Source organism: Triturus cristatus, chromosome 9 (assembly GCF_964204655.1).
Source record: "Triturus cristatus chromosome 9, aTriCri1.1, whole genome shotgun sequence".
Lineage (NCBI taxonomy): Eukaryota > Metazoa > Chordata > Amphibia > Caudata > Salamandridae > Triturus > Triturus cristatus.
In genome coordinates, this window is record NC_140592.1 from 179,903,003 (window position 1) to 179,925,603 (window position 22,601).

The following is a 22,601-nucleotide window of genomic DNA, read 5'->3' on the forward strand; positions in this document are numbered from 1 at the left end:
CAGGAAAATCCTCCGTGGTCGCTTTTTTCTTCCCCTGCCTAGCAGAGACCTTAGCCTTAAAAGCTAGAGGAGCGACACTAATGGGGTAAACAGGATCCGGGTCTATATCCAGCCTTGCTGCCCTGTTCCGCAAAGTATATCTACAAACTAGAGTTGTAGTATTGGTAGTTAAAATTGTAGAGCCCTGCTGCGACGTAGCGTTACACAGGACATTCCGGAGGAGGCCACGTCCCCTGCTAGCCATGCACTCTCGGAGCCCAATGCTTAAGGGAATGGCTTCTACCACTTCCTCTAAAGCAGCCCGGCCCGCGTGTGAACTACCCCAGGCTTCAGAGCGGTCAAAAGTATACTTTCCTTCAAGGGGTCGAATTTCTGAGCTTCAATCACGGGGATATCCTCACCTCGAATCTTCCATTTCCCCCAGTTCACCTGCCCTCTCTCGCACCAGGTCCTGCTCCTCCACTCGCCGTAATCAAACTTGTAGGTTCTGTCTCTGCCGGGATTAACCCGGAACTGGAGATCCGAGGCGCGCCGTTTCCACTCCCGTACCGCGCCGCCCAGCCGAAGCAGCGAGATCTCCGGAGCCACCACACCTCCCGGGACTGCAAGCACCATCCAAGGTACGAAGAGTCGAAGATTTTATTTTATTTTTAATTAGGGAGAACTTTTCAAATAGATCCGTTAGGACCGGAGATGGCGAATCTTGCTGGGTTTCATACGGAGTCTAGGAGCGAGTGTCAGGGGGAGCTCAGCCGCGGCCGTTATCTTCCGGTCACCATGTTCCCCCTTCTGCCTTTAGCACATACTACATATGTGTAGTATATCCAGGGGTTGTGGGAAATTACTAAACTATTTCTCACTAGTCACCATGACCTAGTAAAGGTTCCATTCTCTGAACTTGGCCTGGGCAGTTTTGATATCAAACATTGTCTGGATATTGCAAATTCCTTCCTTGGCACATTCTGTTTTGATAGCAGAAACCTTATACAGGCATGTCTGGATGCACTCTACAGAATATTCCTGTGAAGTCCTGGCTGATTTCATGGGGATGTCCTTTGATGGGAAGAAGCGCTTTATAGAAAGAGTGTACTACTCCTTAAAAGAGTTCCTGAATTGCCCTGCTACAAGGCACTCTATAAGGCTGATGTCTCCTACTATGCCATTCCACCACCGATACTATCGCTTTTGCATTTTTTGGAGACTCCACAGCAATTCTTCACCTTTTGTTGGCTAAAGTGAACAGAGGGTTGCCCGCAGGAACAGCAAATTCCTATCCCCTACAACAACCACTGCCTATGCTGCTTTACTGATTTACTGATTTGTCCTTCTCCCCCATCACCTTCTGGTCAGGGGGAAGGTCTCCTATTTTCTAATTCAGCAGAAGCCTTTCACCAGGGACTGCTGGGTGCTTCAGTTGGTCCCAAAGATTATGCACTCCCCTTTGTTACCACTTCTCCACAACATCCCCTCTCTGCCCTGAATATTCCCCGGCCCATTCTTTTATTGTGGATGTGGAACTCTTGGCCTTATTGAAAAAAGAAAAATAATAGGGTTAATGTTGGAGTAGGGGGTAGGTGATTTTACTCCCTGTGCTTAATAGTTCCGAAGAAGGATGGGGCCATCAATCTTTTCTGGACCTGTGGTTACTGAACCTTCATGTCCAAGTCTAAATTTTTTGAGTAAGATCCTCTTGGTCTTCAGCAGATAAGAGTGGATGGTGTTCTCCAGGACACCTATTTTCCTATCCAAGTCCTTCCAGCCCACGGGTGTTACCTCTGCTTCACATTAAGGTTACAGCATTATCAGTTAGTAGAGGTGCGCTTAGTCTTCTGACTGATTCATGGGATTTCACAAAGGTGCTCTCTGTAGTGTCTATCTGTCTCAGAGTGTCAGGAGTTCACCCATTTCCATACTGTGATAACTTGCAAAGGCAACTTTCCCCGGTTGGTTTCAGACCACTTAACATGTAGCCCGGCTTTGCTTTATTACTTGGGATTTCCCATCAATATGCAGAAATCCCCCCTCAATTTGAATAAACATCTGGTCTTCATTGACGTGCACCTGAGTTTGACCTGCAGGTAGGTTATTTATTCTCTTCTGTGAAGCTTGGGCATTTGGGATATGAACCCAATGTTTTGGACTCCAGTGCCAGTTCTACCACAACAGGCAAGAGGAAGTGTGGTTGAAGAGCTTGTTCTTTGTACCTTTACATTTGTAGCAGCAGTTCATGAAGCCAGTACTTTTGCTAGTGGTTGCACAACCGTCGGGTGCATTGAAAGTGAGGGCAGATGCCCTGAGTCAACAGTACATAGAGAACCTTGAATGGAACTTGAGACTATTCTTTACTTCATGATCTTCTAAGCCTTTGCAGAAAAAGGTCTGTGTGCAGGAATTTGGGAACATTCCATTAGTGGCTTCAGCAACTCTGGTCACGAGTGTCCCAGTGACTAATATTTGCCACTGGCTACTTGCTCTTTGTTGCACACTTCTGGTAAGTATTGTTGATTGGCTACTCAGGCATGAAATAATGGCTGTATTCAGTTACACCTCCCAGTGGGTAGTACTTTGCAACTCATTCATAAAGTGGAATAACTGCAGTAATAAGTATGCAACAAAAGAATAAGTTGCTTATCTTTTGTAGTGCTCTCTGGTGGGTGCTGTTTCTTCCTGCAGAATCCTCACTGCCATCCCACCTCTGCTTCTGAGGTAGTATTGGTCCTAATAGATTTCAAGCATATCGAATTACTGTAACATTTACATTACTCATGCATTATGTTATACCATCATTAAGTTTGTTTAGGTTCCTCTCCACAAGCCTTGGTTGGGAGCAAAAAACATGAAGAAACTGGCACCAGTGGGCCAGGTGTTGCAATAAGTAAGCCAGTCTTGTCACTGCAGCACTGTGACTGGAGTAACGTGGTGACACATGGCAGCCCTGTAGAGCTACTTCCAGGAGAAAGGTTTTCAGATCCTGTTTTGTGCCTGTAGCTCTTTATAAGGTGAGGAATCTGCAGAAAATATAGTATTAATGAGAGAAAGCATTACCAGTGGTAAGCAATCTAATTTTCTGCAAGAGCTATCTGACATGGTGAACAGAAATGTGAGGAAGCTATTGAAACTGATTACTTGAACCCAGGTGTTAACTGTTAATTCCAGAAACAGATAATTGATTTGATGCCATGTTCTTGTGCATTTTTAATTACAGTTTCTAAAAAAATGTATGTGTTAATTCAGCAAAGTATTTTGTTTTTCAAACTCCCAATGCGTGGGTTTGTTATTGAATAGCAAAAGAAAAGGAGCATATATGCAATGAAGATCAAAAAGGGATTGTATGATTTCTTTTGTAGAGAGATGTTTTGGGTTCAAGGGGTTCAATGTGTTAGTGAAACTTTAAAAACATAGAGTAGTTTGCTATAAACAGCAAATTTAAAATGTTTAAATGCATGTTTTTTTTTTTAAAGTGCCGAAATGGAATTGATGAGTGTAACTTTTCCAAAATGTTTACATAATGTCATGAGCTTGTTATTTATTTTATTTGCATATCTATAATTTACCTATGCAGCTAAGGGGCACTGTAGGCTAATGACAGTAGTGATGGTGAGAATACCGGCTCATTAAAATTAATTCTAGAGGTGGAGGAGCCACGTGCCGGTCCAGGATGGCCGCATAAGAACTCGGCTCCGCTGTGCCCGTCCCCCAGCCCCGAGATCCTGTTTATCCTGACCTTGGAGCCCACTGCTCGACTGCGGAAGAAAGTCGACCCTCCCGGCTGCGGCTCCGGTCCTCCTTCGACATTGGGTGCCGGAGATATGACAGTCAGACATTGCGGCCTACATTGAGTCCAGATCCGGGGACTCGGGTTTGGGCTGCGGCCAGGGCGAAGTTCAACAACATCGTGGTTGCAGACCGGAAGCTGTTGGTCTCGCACCATTCCCCGGGAATCGATAGGGCAGCAGTTGCGACGGCACATTGAAGGCAGAGGGGACGAATAGGGGCGCGTTGGAGAGGACCCCCCCTTCGTGCATGGTCCCTGGAGTAGCGGGCAGGGCAACGGAGGTACAGAGGCGCCGCAGCGCTGGTATAGGCTGCGGCCGGCGGAGAGGCCAGAGCAAGGCAATTCTGAGCGGGGGCTGGGGGTGCGTAGGGGCTGCTGTTTGCGTGCTTCCCCCCCCCCTTCATTCCTCCTGCATATTATTAAGAGGCTGACACACCACGCGCCCTGGAGGTCAGGCTCCGGGGCCCAAGCGGCCGGATAATTTGCTCGGCAGCCGCTGATTAGTCCCGCTGTGAAGTACCAGGATGATGGTGACTGATGGCGGCCCCCCCCCCCCCCCCGGAGGCTGCTCTTTCAACCGGGAAGACCACAGGGTCGAGCGGTGAGCCGTGAGGAGGAGGCTCAGTGACAGTGACCGGAGGCCCGGCTCTGGTGCTTCTGGTTGAAGGGGTCCAAAAGGAGCAGGCCCCTCCCCTAGTGTGGACCTTCATCGGAAAACAGGGCTGGTCTAAGGGGAGCTGGTTTCTGATCACGGAAGGCACCAGTTATGCCACGCATCAGATAGTCTTGGAGTCTGTGGTAGCCGCGGACCAGCAGCACTGCGAAGGAGCGTTGTATTTCCCCAGTTTAGACTTATTCGGAGTGACTCCGGCAGAGAAGTGGGAACACGGCTAGCCTGCCACGAAAGAACTGGCCGAGATCCTATATAGCGCATTCAAAGGGGGAAACAGTGCCGACATTCCCTGAGAATAGATCTTCAGATGGCGACCAAACCGGAAGGCGACAGGCACCAGCCAAGGACATCTAAAGGGGTGAGACAGGTCCAGACCAACAAATTAGACCGTTACATGATGCCCAAGGGCTCCCCTACAGATTCAAGACACACTCTGTTAGCGGGTGGGGGACTCCTCGGGCCCATCATCTGAACCGATGCTGCTTGACGTAATGGCAGCAGTAGATGGGGTTAAATTGTCCCTGGGGCAGAAAATGGAATCACTGGACAATAAGTTGGACACAGTCACCATTGAAGTTAATCTTATCCACGCAGATCTCACTAAAGGTAATGAAAAGGTCAAATCGCTTGATATAAAGACTGCCAGTCTGACCGATGATGTGGCGTTGCTCCAACAGGAAGTGCGGGAACTTAAATCTTCTCAAGAACTGACCGAGCGTAAGCTGGATGAGTACGAAGGGAGAGCCCAGCGTAATAACATCCGTATCCTGGGGGTGCCCGAAAAGTCTGAAGGCCCGGCCCCAGACCTGTTTGTTGAAGAACTTATCCTCACACACCTCAAACCCAAGGGACTGAGTATCTTCTTTACCATCGAGCATGCACAGGGTCCCGGGAGGGTAACCCAAGCCTGGCGCGCCCCCGCGTTCGATGATTGCCAGGGTGTTGAATTTCAGAGACAGAGACGCTATCCTGCAGGCGGCTCGCTTGGGACCCCCGCAGCGGTATGAGAATGCCACCCTCTCTTTCTTCCCTGATTTCACACAGATGGTGCAGAAACAACGCCGTAACTTTCTCGCGGTCAAGAAAAAACTCAGGGACTAAGGGATTCAATATGCCATGATGTTCCCGGCGCGTCGGAGGGTGGAGATCGAAGGGAGAGCCTGGTTCTTTGATAATCCAGAGGTAGCTTCGGACTGGATCGACAGCCGTCCCCCCGGTGGCTCGGGGGAGCGGAGTCGGGGCAAAGAGGACGTACCGCAAGAACAGGAATGAGAGCGGACGCACAACAATCGGGACTAATGTACATTGCCAGGTATTTGGGTATCGGCCCACCGTTAAGTTGCCTGCTTAACCCCAGGAAAAACCATGACTTTATTGGGTAATGTTGGCTTCAAGGAGACAATTTTGATCCGGGTTGGGGGGGAGGAGACGGAGCACCGCCCCTCCTCCTCTTTACTACCTTTAGTCATATAGTAGTTTGTGTGTGGGGCGACAGGCACTCTGCCAGTTGGGGATGGGCGAACGCCATGAGCAGGGGTGCAGGGAGGGGGGGTGAGGTTGGTTGCGATCACCGTTTTAGAGGTCGCATTGTTTGTGAGAATGTTTACAGTTTTAATTGTTTTGACATCAAGTGACAATGAAGTGCAGGTGATATTTCTATACCAGACTAATGAGGAGCGATATACGGGGATTGGGAATTAGCGTGCTGAGTTGGAACGTAAACGGACTGGGTGACAAAATAAAGAGGGGGATGGTAAACCAGTTTATCAGACGACATGCCCCGGATGTGGTACTTATGCAGGAAACGCACTTAATTGGGAACAAGTGCATGGCTTTACATAGAGGAGGATATAAACTGGTGGCGCATGCGGGATTCACCACAGGGTCAAGGGGGGTTGGCATATTGATTAAAAACTAATTTCCCCTAACTATACAGGCTACATGGTCCGACAAACGGGGTAGATATGTTGGGATATCGGGTCAATGGGAAGGGAAAACAGCCACGTTTGTTTCAATCTACGTCCCACCTGGCCTACAGTCAGACACATTTCACTTTTGGGCCTCTTGGTGCTGGGGGGAGACTTCAACGCGGTAATGGACGGGGAAATAGACCGACATCCGGCTCGTACACGTAGGCCCACGCAAAGGTGGCTTCCCGACTATTTGAACACAATGGGGCTGGTGGATGGCTGGCGGGTACACAACCCAGGCAGAGCACAGTATACACATGTGTCATGCACACACCAAAGCTTAGCGAGAATAGACTATGTTCTTGTCCCGGCCGCGCAGGCCCATGCTCTCCGCGAGGTACGTCATCTGGGTAGAGGCATCTCGGATCACTCCCCTGTGTGGCTTAAAATGGAATTTGATCAGGTAAATGCAGGTAGAGTAGCCCCTATTAAACCATGGTACTTGAGAGACCCTTCCACGAAGAAAAGCATTGTCACGGCCACTGACGGGTATTTTCAAGAGAATCAGGGCACGGTTGACTCCGCGCAGACCCTGTGGGAGCCATACAAAACTGTCATTCGGAGGGAGACTTTCTCCTTGATTGCAGGGAAAAAGAGGGAACGGCTGTCCGAAATGGAAAAAGCAGAAGGGGAGGTGGCTCGGACGGTGACCCCTGAGGGCCTTCACCGTTTGAAGCTACAGCAGACGAGTTTAGTAGTATCGCCAGAGATAGGGCCAGGACGCAGAGCAGAGAGGTTCAGAATAGAATATATGAGCACGGAGATAAAGCGGGAAAGCTGATTGCTTGACTGGATAGAAGGGAATGGGCGTCGAAGCTGGTACCCGAGTTACAGGGGGAAGATTCCAGTACCATTACGGACCCGCAGGCCATTGCAGACGTGTTTGCAGAACACTATCGTGTGGTGTATAGTACGGCGGGTAGCTTTACAGAAGCAGACAACAGGGAGGTGCTTAGAGATATCAAGTTACCCATGTTATCAGACGAAACAGAGATTATCTGGAATCCCCGCTGACAGACGATGAGATGGCGCAGGCTATCAAAGGAGTACATTCGGGGAAAGCCTCGGGCCCCAACGGTATTCCTGTTGAGCTTTTTAAATTGAGGTCCAATAGGCTCGCCCCATACCTCTGTTCCATGTTTAAGGAAAGCAGAGAGAAGGGGCAGCTTCCGTATGACCAACGAGTGGCCAACATAGTGGTCATATATAAAGAAGTCAAGAACAAGCTGCGCGTCTTAAAGGCCATATCGTTGCTAAACGTGGAGCCCAAAGTCCTGGCAAAATTGCTGGCCACGCGCTTGGCAAAAGTCATCACCACCCGGATCAGTCGAACTTTATGCTTCATCGTAATACAGCCCTCAATCTGCGTCGACTGCATGGGGTACTGGGTAGGACCCCTACAATTATGGAGCCGGCGGCCCTAGTGTCGTTGGACGCCACTATGGCATTTGACATGGTCGAGTGGCCTTATCTGTTTGCAGTGTTGGATAAACTGGGTTTCGGTCCGGAATTCACAGGCTGGATACGCCTCCTGTACTCAGACCCGATGGCCCGAGTGGTGGTCTGAGTAGGGGCACCAGACAGGGTTGTCCCCTGTCCCCGCTCCTTTTTGCACTGGCCCTGGAGCCGCTGGCGGCATAGGTCAGACAGGACTGTTCTATATGCGGAATGCGGTGGTCATTGGAATGGAAAGATAAGATCTCCCTATAAGCAGATGATATTCTGCTCTATCTCACCAATCCGAGAGGGTCACTGATTTGCTTTCCAATTGTCAAATTGTTTTTCAAGCACTGGATGGCACTGTGGCTACTGGAACGGGTCACCCTTCTGCTCAGCAGTCCCATTGGAAAAGGAAGATGTCACTGATTCAGCTCTTGACAGTTTTCTTCATACATTATTTAAGAGTGAACATGCATGCAACAGAAACCGAAACTCAGACAGGAACTGATGTAGAAAAAAATTGCAAGAAGTGTAAAGTTTAGGATGCTGAGCTAGTTATGTGTGAAACCCTGCTTAGGAATACTGAGCACAACAGTGAGGCTGAATATTTCAGAAGGAAGAAAACCGAACCTGATATCTATAGCATGGGCCTAATTAGAAACGCAAAACGGCAGTAAATGAATCACAGTGGATTCAGCTATTACAGTGATTTTGATGCATTTGTAATGGCATTCGGCAAAACGAATTTAGGGCCTAAACACCTTGTTTAAAACATGTTTACAATTCATAAAGGAACATTGGAATATTTATTTGTCTACTTAAACATTTCTAAAGCCACCAGGAATTCACAAATGAAAATGAACATAGAACCTTATGGAAAAATTAACGTTTTTGTTAGCATCTGTCCCTTTAGGACTACTTTCGCTTAATGTGAATCATAGTGCTATTCAAAATGGTGACTGACATAACGTAGAGCATGTCCAGCTGTTGAAATATATGTAAAAAAAAAAAAGTTAAATCGTGGGAGAATCTCCTAGAGTGATTGCTGTGGAATTTCTGAGAGGTGACATTATTTATTAGAAGTGAAATTATACTTGTGAACAGGTAATTAATATCGTCCCCTGAATGGCATTTTCAAAGCACTTACAGGCTGCTTTGGAGGAATGATGAACTATGTGGCTGTCAAGATGAGTCTGGCATTGATTCCTTATCGCATCATTTTATATTGACGTCTTGTCTATACTTTTGGGATGTTCAAGGACTTGATGTTGTGACCAGGGTAGCAACTGATGTAAGATTAGCTTATACTCAAGTTCCATTAATATGGAAATAGATATGCTAATATCTGTATTTCAAAGAGAAACCTGCGCCGGTATTACTCACAGGGCATACTACCCTGATCTGCGCCGTGGAGCTCATTGACCTTGATGTGCCAGACACAGGCTGGGTCACTGTACCCGATCACAAAGAATGCTCTACCCCCGCCCAGCAGGAAACTCACAACTGCTATGGGTCTAGCACATTAGTGATAGGAGGGATCGGTTGTTTCAAGCTGCCAGTCCACCTTTCACTGTACAGGCAGCAGCAGGCCTGCAATTCAAATAAGGACAGAGACCCCTTGCAGGAGTGTGCAGTGAATGACTGTATGCATCTGCAAGGGGATGTCTGGGGTCCATGAAACTCCTTTTCAAGGGTACCTTCAGAGAGCCGCACTGACGCACACATCGGTATGACACAAAACCTAAATGTGGTGCACAGTCGGATCATCTTCTCACAGCTCCTGTTTCTCTGCACCCAAATCTGTCATATCGTGCAGGGGTAAAGGAAATAGGCCACGTCATTTACATGGGGCCATGACTCCGAGCAAGTGAAGGACCGCCCCGTTGAGATTGTGCAGGCAAACATATAGCACCAATGTGATCTGTATTTTAGAAGGCACAATGCAAACCTCTAAGGTCCCAGGGGCACAGAAAGTAGGCATTATCCCTGTTGGTCCCCTGGGGCAATTAGTCTAATACCGCCCCTAGGGTCTAAAACTTTATTGCTAATAATGGATATAAAGACGATAATAGTATAATAAGAATACCATGTTATTTGTGATATTATACCATTTTGTTAAACATGCTTAATAAAGAAGGAATAATATCACAGATAGTCCTTGAGTGAATTTGATAATTGTTCTGCAAACAAAGCCCAAAAATACAAATGAGCTCATCAACATAATCCATTCTAAAATAGCATTGAGGAGTCTATCAGGTGTAATCCCTCTCCCATCTCCTCTTCAATATCTATATGTTCCCATGGCTTGTGTATTAGTTCATCAAGTACAATTCCAGATACGCTGATAACACCCAGATTCACATCTACCAAGCATATATCAAGGAGTAGCTTGCTTCCATATTGGGGTGCCGAGACCACATCATCTTTTGGATGAAGGAAAGCTTCTGCTGTCTGGACAGAACTAAAACTAAAGTTCTATTCGTAGAAAGAATAGGCTTGGAACTACTACAGTTCAATTAGCCTACACAACTAGGCAATCCTCCTACCAACGTGTTAGAAATCTGTGGATGTTTTTGATTCACAATATCCATATTATGCTTGAGGTAGATGTCATGGCAATGGCACACTAATTCATTGAAGAAATGTGCAGTGACTTCAAGATACATAATTGGGAAGAGAAGAACATAACAACCCCCTGCACAATGTAATTATTGTAGCAATATTTTCAAAAGTTAAAAGTTCCACAGGAAACTTGACATACAAGAAAATAAGTAAAATATCAACCTGTGGTAAAGGATTCAAGTATGGAAAGTCCACATAAATCACTCTGTACTGCTAGAATTGACAAAGACTACTAAAAGAGTTAAGGGTAAATTCTGCAAATTTAAATCTGCTAAGGCTGGTACAAGTGATTTAACCACTGGAGTAGATTAGAACTCATTTCATACTTCCCTTGTTTGTTCTTCACTTCTTCTCATGTTTGTGGGAGGCATTTTCATTTCATTTTTTAATCTAGTTTTAGCAGTGAGCATTTTGAAATAATCTTTCATATAAAATGTAACTTCGTCTACAAATGGCGTGGCTAAATGATGACATGGGTGTGTCTTCATTCCATATCAAAAACATTAAATACCGTGGACCAAATTCAGTAGTCAACTAATTTTCTTGTTTTCTATTGGCTCCCCCAATGCCACGCAAGCAAAAGTCCATAAGCAAATAAAATACTCTATATCTGTCCCTGGCTCAGAGAAAGTCAAAGAAGATGAAGTGGGATTAAAGTCCTTCGGCGCCTCTTGTTACAACTACTCAATAAAACTGGGATACTGATCACTATGTTTGTCATACCTTGCATGGTTTGATTAAATTTGCCTAACCATCTAGATAGCTGTTACTGAAACACTGCAATGTCACTCAAACATGATTAGCAGCTTGGGCACATTCCTAAAAGCACCCGAGATTCAGAAAATATTGTGGGAAGTGATCTCTCCTTTACTTTCTTGCATTTTATCGTATCCATGTTATCAACTTAGATATTCCTTTCAGCTCTTGCAGTGGTGGGCTGTACCTTCACTTGAATTCATCAGGGGATAGTATCATGACTGGTAATCATACAGATAATTCAACAGAAAACGATGACATACAAAATCCAGCTTGAGTTACTTCATCTGGCTTTATCACTCCAGATGAAATATTCCGACTCATAATGAGGGCCTAAGTCTCTTTGCAACTCATTTACCCAGAAATAGAACAGCAGAAATCTACCTAATCCTGTCTCCTGCGCATGCTTGCAGTAAAGAACCACCTACAAAGGCTGTGAGAAAGCATATGTAGTGGCTTGGGCATTCACTCTTCATCCATTACCAAACCTTTTCTCTATGGAAGCATGGGATATATCAGCTATTCAAATAATAATCTTTGCAATACAGGCCTGATTCGGCAGTACAAAGCAGTGATTTTAGTTTTCCCATATTTTTGGGTCACCTTGTCAGCAACTGTTGGTTAGATGATAACCATCCCCCGGGCCAGTCCTTGGACCATAACCATGCCTCCTTCAGAAACGAGAATATAAGTTAACACAGCCATAACTGCCACAACTGCCCCTCCATTGTAGACAGGTTAATTTTGAGGTCTAGAGTGCAGGATGTATAGTTGTATTTTCTTGATCTAGGTGTTCTATTCAGAAATAAATATTCATCAATAAGTACAGTTCACTATATAAAGCTTAGTTTCATGTTTCAAATTTTGGTCCACATAACATATACACATGATTTTATATTTAATCAAACACAAGACAAAGTCTTGGCATATACCAAAAAGTGCATTATAATACAGTACATACATCAGTTAGAAAGTTTACAATCAATACAAGATTAAAATACATTTTATAAAATAGAAAATTCTGTAACAAAATATTTCATTGGGGGGATTATAAAGTGCTTGCTGCATTTCCAAGGCGGTTTGTATAGACAACTGCAGGCAAATTGGCCTCAGCCAATTTCACCAATGTAGTAGGAGTGCCGGACAGGCAAATAGGACATGATTCAAGTCTTGCATCCCATTCTAACAGAGACTACATTCAGCCGAGATTCCATACCCTTTTGCCAGGAGAGGATTTAAAGGAAGTATACATAATCACAACAAAATCCAGAAATGCCACAATCCATGTGGATAGCTCCATTTTATATGAGGTTACGATGTGTTCACTATGATTGAATTTATAATATTTTGGAATCATCATTTTTTAAGGCTCCCTATCCAGGCAGAAACTTGACACTTGCATCGCCTGTTTTAAACTAGCCTTTAGTTGCATTACAGGCAATGTGAAAACTGTGTTAAGATCTAATCAAAGCTGATCTACAGCATATGGAAAATTTCTATAGACTAGTGACTTTTCCTTTTTGTCTGCCAGAATTTCTTTCTTCATAAGAAATCTTTCCCTATCTTCATCACTCCTCTTCAGGAAAACCAACCAACGAATCACCCCCGCCAAACCTTTGGTGAAAGCACTTTTTAGACCCATTTTCAGCCTTAATGCTCTCACTCAAACCGCTGAGTTACACGGAGTAATGTTTCATAATACTCTCCCTTCTATTTTGTTGAAAAAGCCCCATTTAGCTAAGTCAATAGTTTACAACGCATAGAGAGCGAGGCAGGGATTTTCGCACAATAGACCTCTAGAAGATAGGAAAAGTGTCTTCTGCCTGTCTCCCTGTACAGTGCACACAACCCTCTAGTCTGAGACTATGCTTTTCTCGTATTAGTCTCAACAGGAGCCTTATTGCTAAGGTTACTGCACATTATTGTCCCCAAGAAGGTGTAAGGCTTTTCTACTTCTATCTTTTGGATCACCAGAAACCAAGAAAATGTAACATGTTTGGGCTTCTTCCTGCCATGAAAGCACATTATTTTACTTTTAGAGATGTTAATCTTCAAATGATGCAAAGCAGCAAATTGTTGTAAAGCCTCCAGACGACTATTCAGGCCTTTGGGGGATAGGTCCAAGCTTACTATGTCGTCTGCATAGAGCAAGCAAGTTACTGCTCTTCCACCAATAAATGGGGCAATACCTTTACTCTGAGTCGGGAGCACAGGGAGGTCAGAGATGTATAGAGAAAAGAGTAACTGGGCTAAAGACACCCTTGTTTTAAGGCATTTTGAGTTACTATCTCCTTAGACAGGCCTCAATCACCCCCAACAAAACTCTACACCAGGTGGAAGAGTGGAGTGCAAATACTAAATGTAAGAGGGTACCCAGCATACCCAATTCTGATAACTTTCTCCACAGCAGTGAATGATCAAATGTATGAAATACTGTAGAGAAGTCAATAAAAGCTGCATAATTCAGTCCCCCTCTAACTGTTGCATATTTCTCATTGATCAACTGTAGGGCAGCAATATTATCGATAGTTTCGTGATTTCTCCTAAAGCCCATTTACTGAAGGGGGATAATTTTATTTTCATCATCCCACTCAGTTATCTGAGACAATAAGCATTTTGTGAAAACATTAGCCACCACATCCAGAAGGGCGATCTGGCGGTAATTTCCCAGCTGCTTACGATCTTCCTTTTTAAATAGCGAGAATAGAATTCATCCAGTCCATGAGGGAGGAACACTTCTGTTCTTGGAGCAACTTTTAAAAACCGTGCAAAAATTATATTCCAAACCGATATCTATTGTTTTAGAGATGTTATAGATAATGACGCCGGTCTAATATTGCATTTCAATAAGGAAACTATATATACTGATGCTAGCAGGGCCAAGGAATTCCCTTTTATTCTAACTTGCCACATTTCATACGGGTGCAGTGGTGTCTATGATTCAGCATTTAGTCTCATGTTTTAAACACATTTTGGACCGTGATCCTCACATCAACACTCCGGCATCTAGGTTTTGATTTTTCAGCTGACAATGCAGTTTCTATTACTTTATATACAATCCACAATACTTACCTACATGACTTTTCCTGTATTTCCAGACTACGATGATTTCTACATTTACATGTCTTTGATTTACTGAACTGCCCTCAAAAAGTAGCCTCTTACTCCAAAATACATCTTGCCGTTTTGGGTGTTTAAACATTACCTCTTAAATATAGCTGGTTTCTTGTCATTGCTCTCTCTTGAACATAAGAGGAATATACAAATGTTGGACCATTGAATCTGTGGACTTAAGAAGAAGTTATTAAATGAATTTAGAACCTACCTCCAAGTTTGTGGTTATATTTAATACATCGGGTGGTAGGGGAGTGGGGGTAATTGCTGGTCGTTAGAGCGCCAGGCACTGTACACTAATCTCTTTATCTACCCTTGTTTATTTTATGATAAAAAAGCTTGGGTAAGAATTCATTTAATGTGAGAGAGAGAGAGCCATCAACAACATCCTTTGGAAATGGAGAGAACATAAAATATATTTGAAAAAGGGAGTGGTAAAGGTGGAAAATAGAGGTGGAGCATGAACAAAGAAGTTCTCTTCCAGCAGATACTCATCAATAGTCATAGGCACTACATAGTCCCGCCCACGTGCGGGGACCCTGTAGCATATACAAAATACATATATCTATGTATGTTTATAACCTTAAAAGTACTTACATGTTTATAAACCTACATATGCATGCTGCCTATACCACAAAATAGGCTAAAATGCCAACATTTCATTGGATTTTTCATTTTAAATAAATACATATCTATTTAGCATTTCTGTACTATAGAACATGCACACTTTCACTGTTTAAACATAGTCTTTATTTTCAATGAAAAGTAATAGAAGGAATGTTAGCACGTAGAGTGCATAGAGAAACCACAACAGAATAATACTGGCGCCATGCTTTTAAGACCTCCAAGACCTCCATGCTCCCATCATGCCCCCATCATGCCCCACAGGTGATAGTTGGGCCAGTCTTTTTTTCTGTTTCCTTCTCTGAGGATCCTGGAGCATCGAGCTTGTCAGGTTTGTACTTTTCTGTCAAGAATTGTAATCTAAAAGTTTCTTTCTTGACATCTGGCTATCTTTTTAGCCTGATTTCTGACTATTCGGAGAATTTATTTTGTCAGAAATGCCAGCATTATTCAATAAATGTCCTACCTGTGGAAAGATGTCCAAATCTGAGCCACACTCTGTATGTATTGTGTGTTTACCATCTTCCCACAAGCCAGTTAAGTGTTACTATTGCCAGCACTTTTCCAACTGCACTCTGCCTGACAGAGAGAAGATCAAGCTGCATGCCTTGCAGGAGAGATTAAAGGTTAGATCCGAAAGTGGCCTTGAAATCACCCATCAACCTTTCAAAGAGCCCTCCTCTCATAAAAGATCTGAGCACAGGAGCAGAAAAGAGAAAAGAAGCATCGCTCTGCCTCGCAGTCGATGGAAAGGAAGTCGACGTTGCAACGAATCCCTGTTTGCTCCCCGTCTGTGTCAATATCGGTGTAGGAAAGGCAACTGCAGCATGCGGCGACTTCGAGGGATAAGTCGCCATTGAGATGATCAGTGCCACCTCTGTTGACGAAGACCAAGTTGACATTGAGACTGCCCACTTTGGAGCCAGGTTCAGGAGGTGTAAGATCTTCAGTTCAACCGACAAAGCATAAGTCAACGTCAGAAAGCAGGATTGGGTTGGTGTTGAGAACTTCTCCCCATGACCAGTCGGTGACAACCCAGAGGCAGTGACGGTCGAAGTTGAGAACTCCACTGATATCAGAGCATAGACGGTCAGTGTCGAGAACCCCGCAGTAGTGCAGACGCAGATTGTCAATGTCAAGAACTCTGCCAGCATCAGGGTATAGACGATCGGCGCTGAGAGCGTCGCAGTCTATATCACCAGCGCCGAGAAGAAGTTCAGCATCGAGAGGCCTGACGTCAAGACATACCTCTCCGCACCACTCATTGCCGGCGAAGAGACAGTGGGTGGCAGGTTCACCGTCGAGAAACACAGCAACATCAACAGCCATTATGACCTTGAGGCCCCCCTCACCGCCAACAGAGGTACAGGGAAGGACACAGATCACCGTTGAAATCTAGACGATCAACGTCGAAAGACATCTTCCTCCCCAGTCATCAAAATTGTACAGATCATTTTTGAAGGCTCTTTCGACTTTTTTGCAGTTTTGGGATCAGACTTCTTTATTTAAATCACCTGCTGTGATGAGATTTTTGAATGGTTTACAACATTTATTTCCGCCAAAACCCTTTGTGATGCCACAGAGTGACATAAAACTACTTCTCACTTTTTTGAGGTGTTACACAGTCTGCACAATTATCCATTAAGACTTCTGAAGTGAGGACAGTCTTTCTCATCGTCATAACACCAACTAGGCATGTGAGTCTGCTTCAGGCTCTTTCTGTCAACCCACCTTATACAACATTCTTCCCAGTTTTGTTAGTGTTGAATACCAAAGCTTCCTTTCTGCAAAAGTAGTCACTCCACTTATGTCGGGCATGTTATCACCCTTTCAGCATTTTTTGCTCCACCACATCCCCCTAAGAAGGATGAGAGACTCCATCATTTTGACAGCAAAAGGTCACTAAGCTTTATATAGATCACATCAAAGAACATTGTGTGGATGAGCATCTCTTTGCAGGCTTCTAGGGAGTGAAGGAAGGCAAGCCAGTGAAAAAATGGAACATATCCCAATGGATTATTCTCTGCATTAAGATCTGCTAGGCACTGGCGAGGAATCGACCCCCAGAAGGCTTACAAACTAAAACCACAAAAGTTAAGGCTACTGCTGCTCCACTTGCTCTCAGAGTACCCAGCATGGACATTTGTCAGACGTCTTCATAGGCATCAATACGTTTTTTCAAAAAGCTCTACTGCCTCAAATGTCAGGTCCGTTGAGAGGGGCATTTTGTCCATGCTGTCCTGCAGGACTTTTTGGTCTGACTCAGTTCACAAACTCACCACTTGGTATTTACTCATAAGGTGAGAAATCTGCACTTAGATGTATCCATCAGAAGAAAAGCTTACTTATCTTCAGTAATTATCTTTTTGGTGAATCAAACGGAAGATGTCACAGCGACCCATCTAAAAAGGTTCCAATTTAGAGATCTGCACACTGTTCATGCCATTCTGCCAATGAGCTCTGTATGTGAGGTTGTGGAAAGCCTAAGAAATCAACTGATGTCAGTGCGCATGGGTGGCGCTTCTATGTGGCTCTGCTCGTCATTTTTAGAGAGGTACATCATCATTGCAGGGATGCGCAATATCACTCACCAGAACGCTCTGAAGTTTCCAGATCCAGTCAGTTGCCTGTTGAGGAATTTCCAGTTAGTAAAAAGTTAGATAGAATATCCACCAGAAAGATCATTACCAAACATTAGTAACTTGTTCTTCTTGATCTTGGATGGAGGAAAGGCAGGTCGACCTACTCAGTATGCAGAAGCATGGGTGCTAACATTAATTATGTGGCCTACAATCCACAACAGAACACGTTATGAACTGTTCATGGTAGCAGGTACATTATCCTACTGACCTATCTTTCATTGTTTACCAGATGCTTGGTCCTTTGTGTTTCACAGCTTCTTAGCTCCTACCCCAAAGAAAGTAAGATCACTCCACTTCTCATGTTTACTACTGCGTGAAAGCTTTCTATTTCAAGGTTTACTCAACTATATCTAAATCATATGTTGCTAATGTCATTATGATGGCCTGAGCCCAACCTCAATGCACAAGTAACTACCTAAAGTTCTATTAATGGTGGTCTGTAATGTACTTTATATTTTTGTGAAAGAGGCCTTCAGGGTGATACCTATTAGTCCTAAATACTCTGCAGAACTAGTTTTAAGCCTTACTAAGAACAGACTCTTTTAATGCATGACTAACTGTGATGCTAAAATTGTTGATGTGGACACTTAGTGCCTGCAAGAGACTCTGGGAACTACACAGTATTTTGGTGTTGAATCCTTGTATGGCTTCCACAAAGGTAATGTAGTACTCATTCCCAAATTAATCTTCGGTTTCCACACCAATCAGAAGTTCATTCTCCTAGTTTTCTTCCAGACAGCTCATTTTAATGAGGCGGAAAAAAGACCACCATCTAGATTTTAGAAATACATTCTATACCTCATACAAAACTGGGATCTCTCTCAATCAAAGGATTTTCCTGTAGTATAGCTGAAATTCTCCAGAAATGTAAGTTTCCTTGGCTTCTCTGTTATCACTCTCTGCATTTTATATTACTCATTTTACTGTTTCAAGATACAAGAGAATCTGTCATAATTTCTCTAGTTGTATGCCGCTTAACAGGAGTTTTTCTATAATAAGATCATCAAGTTGGCTACAAGCTGTGGGTGCTTCATTTATTAACGATGCTTCCTTTGACCAAGTAATTATTTAGAGCCTTTGGAGCATGCTTACTTGCTACCTGAAATGACTTAAGGCAGTCAAGTCTGCCCCAAACAATTCCTTTTCTTACCTTAAAGTAGTAATAAGAACGAGGCAGAGAGACAATAAAATGAGGAAGATTTTACACCATTAGCTCTTACCATTTGGTTAGCAAGACATTTTCCTTTGCTAAACATCCACCTCTATCCCTAGTTAAATCTATAGGTGTTGTGTCTCACAATATTGTTACGTGGAAGGGGTGCTTGTATTAGTCTATTGGTCACACTTTTCATATCAGCTCTCTGAATAGTAATATTGTTTAACAAGAATAATTGAGATTTGTAGTATTTAGTAATGGGAAAATGGCGAGGTGCAGTGACGTGACTTATTAAAAAGCTAAATCTATTATCCATACTTCGTAGGTGCTCAAATAACCCCAGATTCAGTTTCAAGTCTTGCAATATTCTCCTAGCCTGCAGAAACACGTCTTATTATTATTGCAGGCTGATTTTCTTTGCCAGCGCACTGGTTTGGCGAATTCCACACAATTGTAACGACATACGCTGTTGCAGCTTTGTGAATAGTATTTCTTATAAGTCGATGTGTCTTTTATTGGACCATAATAAAAAGCACAAATGTGGTTTTTGCACTTTGGTTTTTAGCAACCCAAATGCCTTTATACACAAGAGTGTTTCTCATTTCTACAATGCCCAAGGCAGAGAAACCTACCTCACATATCCATAGACAAAATGCTTAAAAGTAATATACCATACCATCTCTTTTTCTAGCCCAGTAGAAGGTGGTAAATGTAAGAACTTAAGGAAAGCAAATTAATATCCCAACCTTCAATAATGGTGGTTTTGTAGTAGTTTTATACATAAATTTGAGTAGCATAAATGCACCAACAATGATACCGAAATGGGCATTCCACAAATTGGGATAGAGATAGGAACGTATTCTCTATGCTTTCTTACCTTCAGGAAAGAGAGGACGTTTGTCTTGATGGAACTGTTTTAATAGTGTTGATGTATCAATCCGTCTTAGCAATGATCAAACTTTTGTAATTGGATGTGATTTACTTTGAGGTATAAAGGTTTTAAGTTACTACCGAAGCTTATTTTATTTATGTTGTATTGAATATTTGTTAACAGCTTATAAAATCACACACAGTTACAAAGAATCCCTTTTATATAACGTGTCAACAATAATGCAAATGTTTGCTCATTGTTCACAAATCCATATACAGAACAAGCAGCTCAGGTCATCAAACTAAAAGAGAAAAAATGCACAAAAATGTTTTTGGGTGGGAGAGCGAAACAGGGAGGAGCAACACAGCCAGGAGACTCAGAAACCACACAGGGGACCAGTGGGGGCTAAAGTAACACAGGGGTCCAGAAACAGCACGGAGGGTGGGGCATAAGCGACATGGCAACCACGCTTAGCACCCAATACACAGCCTAAAAGTTCCAATTAATATAATAATTTCAATGCGTCCTCATTATGCACTCCTGATTTCTTTCTTTCATGAATGTTTGTTTATGTTTCCATACCAACTTCAGTAAGTGCCATACAACCTCGTGACACCATCCTTCTGCTAACAGTGCTGTAAGAAAACAAATAAATAGTAAATCGGTTGGTGCTACTCTATAGTATGGGATTCATAGAGGTTGTCTACACAGGCCTGCTTCACAAATGGGCAGATGAAAGATTCATACATTAAACAAGTTAGTTATGAGCAATAGTAGTATATGCACTTTTGTTTAAATATTGGTGATTTCTTTCAGTGTTCTGCAACCTGCGGGAAGGGCACCATGATGAGATATGTTAGCTGTCGCGACGACCATGGTGCAGTGGCTGATGAGGCAGCCTGTTCTCACATATCAAAGCCTTCAGGAGAAGAAACATGTAGCATAACACCATGTGGACAATGGAAAGCTCGGGAATGGTCGACGGTAAATGTTCATCCCTTACTGAAGCAAATTGTAAATGTTCATTGTTGTATTTGAGTAAATCAATTAAAATGTGTTATAGTTCTTAAATTAATTTAATCTTTTCTTCATTTTAAAGTGAAATATCATGCTTGCTCGGTTAATAATTGAACCATCAACGATCAAACGATTTTATGTTTTATTTGAGAAATAGCGCTTTAAATGATTCTGATAAAATAATTTTATTTTCAGTGTTCAGTAACATGTGGTCAAGGTAAGGCAACCCGACAAGTGGATTGCATAAACTACAGTGATCAGATTGTTGAAGCAAGTGAGTGTGATCCAGATGGTCTTCCAGCAACGGAGCAGGAGTGCTCTATGTCTCCCTGCCATCACCCAAACCAGGACTATGGCAGAACTATTCATTCTTCCCCACATGTGGATCATCGAGTACGATCTAGTCCAAACCGAAACACAGGCCGCTCGCCTCTGGCAGGGGGCAACCAGTGGAGAGTAGGCCCTTGGGGCGCGGTAAGTGATTCTTTTCCTATTTTCATGTGTTTTCGTAGCTATGACCCACCTTGTTACTTAGAAACTAGGGGCAGTTAATATGGCAGTTGTAATCCTTCCACTGTGAGTATGTAATAACACTACCACCTGTTGGAGAATGTGGACCTAATAGATGTCATCTCTGTGGTAGGGGCCAAGGATCGTTTTTTCTATTGTGTTTGTCTTGAGCCTTTTGTTGCAATACATTTTTACTTGAAACTGGGATTCCAGCTTGCAGCACCCGTACTGTGAAGTTTGTCTAATTTAAATGGTTGATGAGCAAACAATGCAGTGTGTGCCAGAATTACTAAATTATAATGCTGCCTGATCAGTTTATTGGGCCAATATAACTTTTTTTGACCATCCAGTTAATAGAACGAACAGTCCTAATAATAGGAGGCATCTCCTAACCTCAATTAGTAATGGACTTGCTGGAGGAAATTATGAAGAATGAATTACACATGACTCAATCACACAATGTTTTAGAGCAGTGCTTCCCAAAATGTGGGTCGGGACCCAATTTTTGATGGATTGGGAGAGCAATACATAAAGAAAGATTCCTTTAAATCCTGTGTTTATCTTATCACATTTGCCGGTGCTTCAAAGACAGAGGTCAAATGATGTCAGGCTATGACTTCTGACAAGTTGCTGATTATTTTAACCTGGGGGTTTCTGTGTACTTTTCTTTCTCTGACTGCAAGTGAGAGGAGTTTGTAAAAGTGAATTATGTGACAATATTAATGGAGTACAAGGGGTGTGAAAGGAGAAGCTGTATAATGTTTTTGTAGCTCCCAGCAAAATGGAAATTCCTGTAAATGAACTGTATTTATTCAGCAGTTAGGAAAGCAAAAATGAACCACATATTTTTTTTGTAATTCTGAAGTGTGATAGAAACAGAGATTTTAATAGGATTGAAACAAATCAGGACACTTTACTTGGTAATTCACAAATGATAAATATTCACAGAAACCCGATTTCCACATATTATCATCTGTGTGCTATTTAGTTTTATCACTAAAACTGTATGCCTGTGCAAATTTAGTGGCCATTTCAGTGAAAAATGTGCTGTCTATAAATGACAGTGTGCTACTACACGGTGCTTTAGTTACATCAAAAAATCGCCTCTCTCATGCTCATTACAGGTAGGGGGTTTGCAAAAGATTGTCGTTCCAAAAAATGGGTCGTTCTAAACATTTTGAGAAACAATAGAATGTGATATATCAATATATTATTGACATAAACCAAATTTAATGAGCTTTTTAACAAGGGATTTGGTTTTTATCTAGGCACAAATTAATAAGTCATGGGAACAGTACCTTGCAAATTTGAACGGTCAATTGTATATTTTAAATTATGTTTAAGCTTTTCTTCTCAATTCAAATTTTGTATTGTACACTAAATGCATTGAACTATAAGATTGTATGTAGGATGTGCTTCTGTTTTTCACAT

General features: G+C 43.0%; 1 protein-coding gene across 1 annotated transcript in view; it reads left to right on the forward strand.

The window, feature by feature from the left end:
- The window catches only part of ADAMTS9 (ADAM metallopeptidase with thrombospondin type 1 motif 9), an 876,266-nt gene that overhangs the window by 490,235 nt on the left and 363,430 nt on the right, over positions 1–22,601 (forward strand). The window contains exons 25-26 of the mRNA XM_085624697.1: positions 20,460–20,627; positions 20,856–21,134. Coding sequence (XP_085480823.1) covers positions 20,460–20,627; positions 20,856–21,134 — 447 coding nt within the window. The remainder of the gene's footprint in view (positions 1–20,459; positions 20,628–20,855; positions 21,135–22,601) is intronic.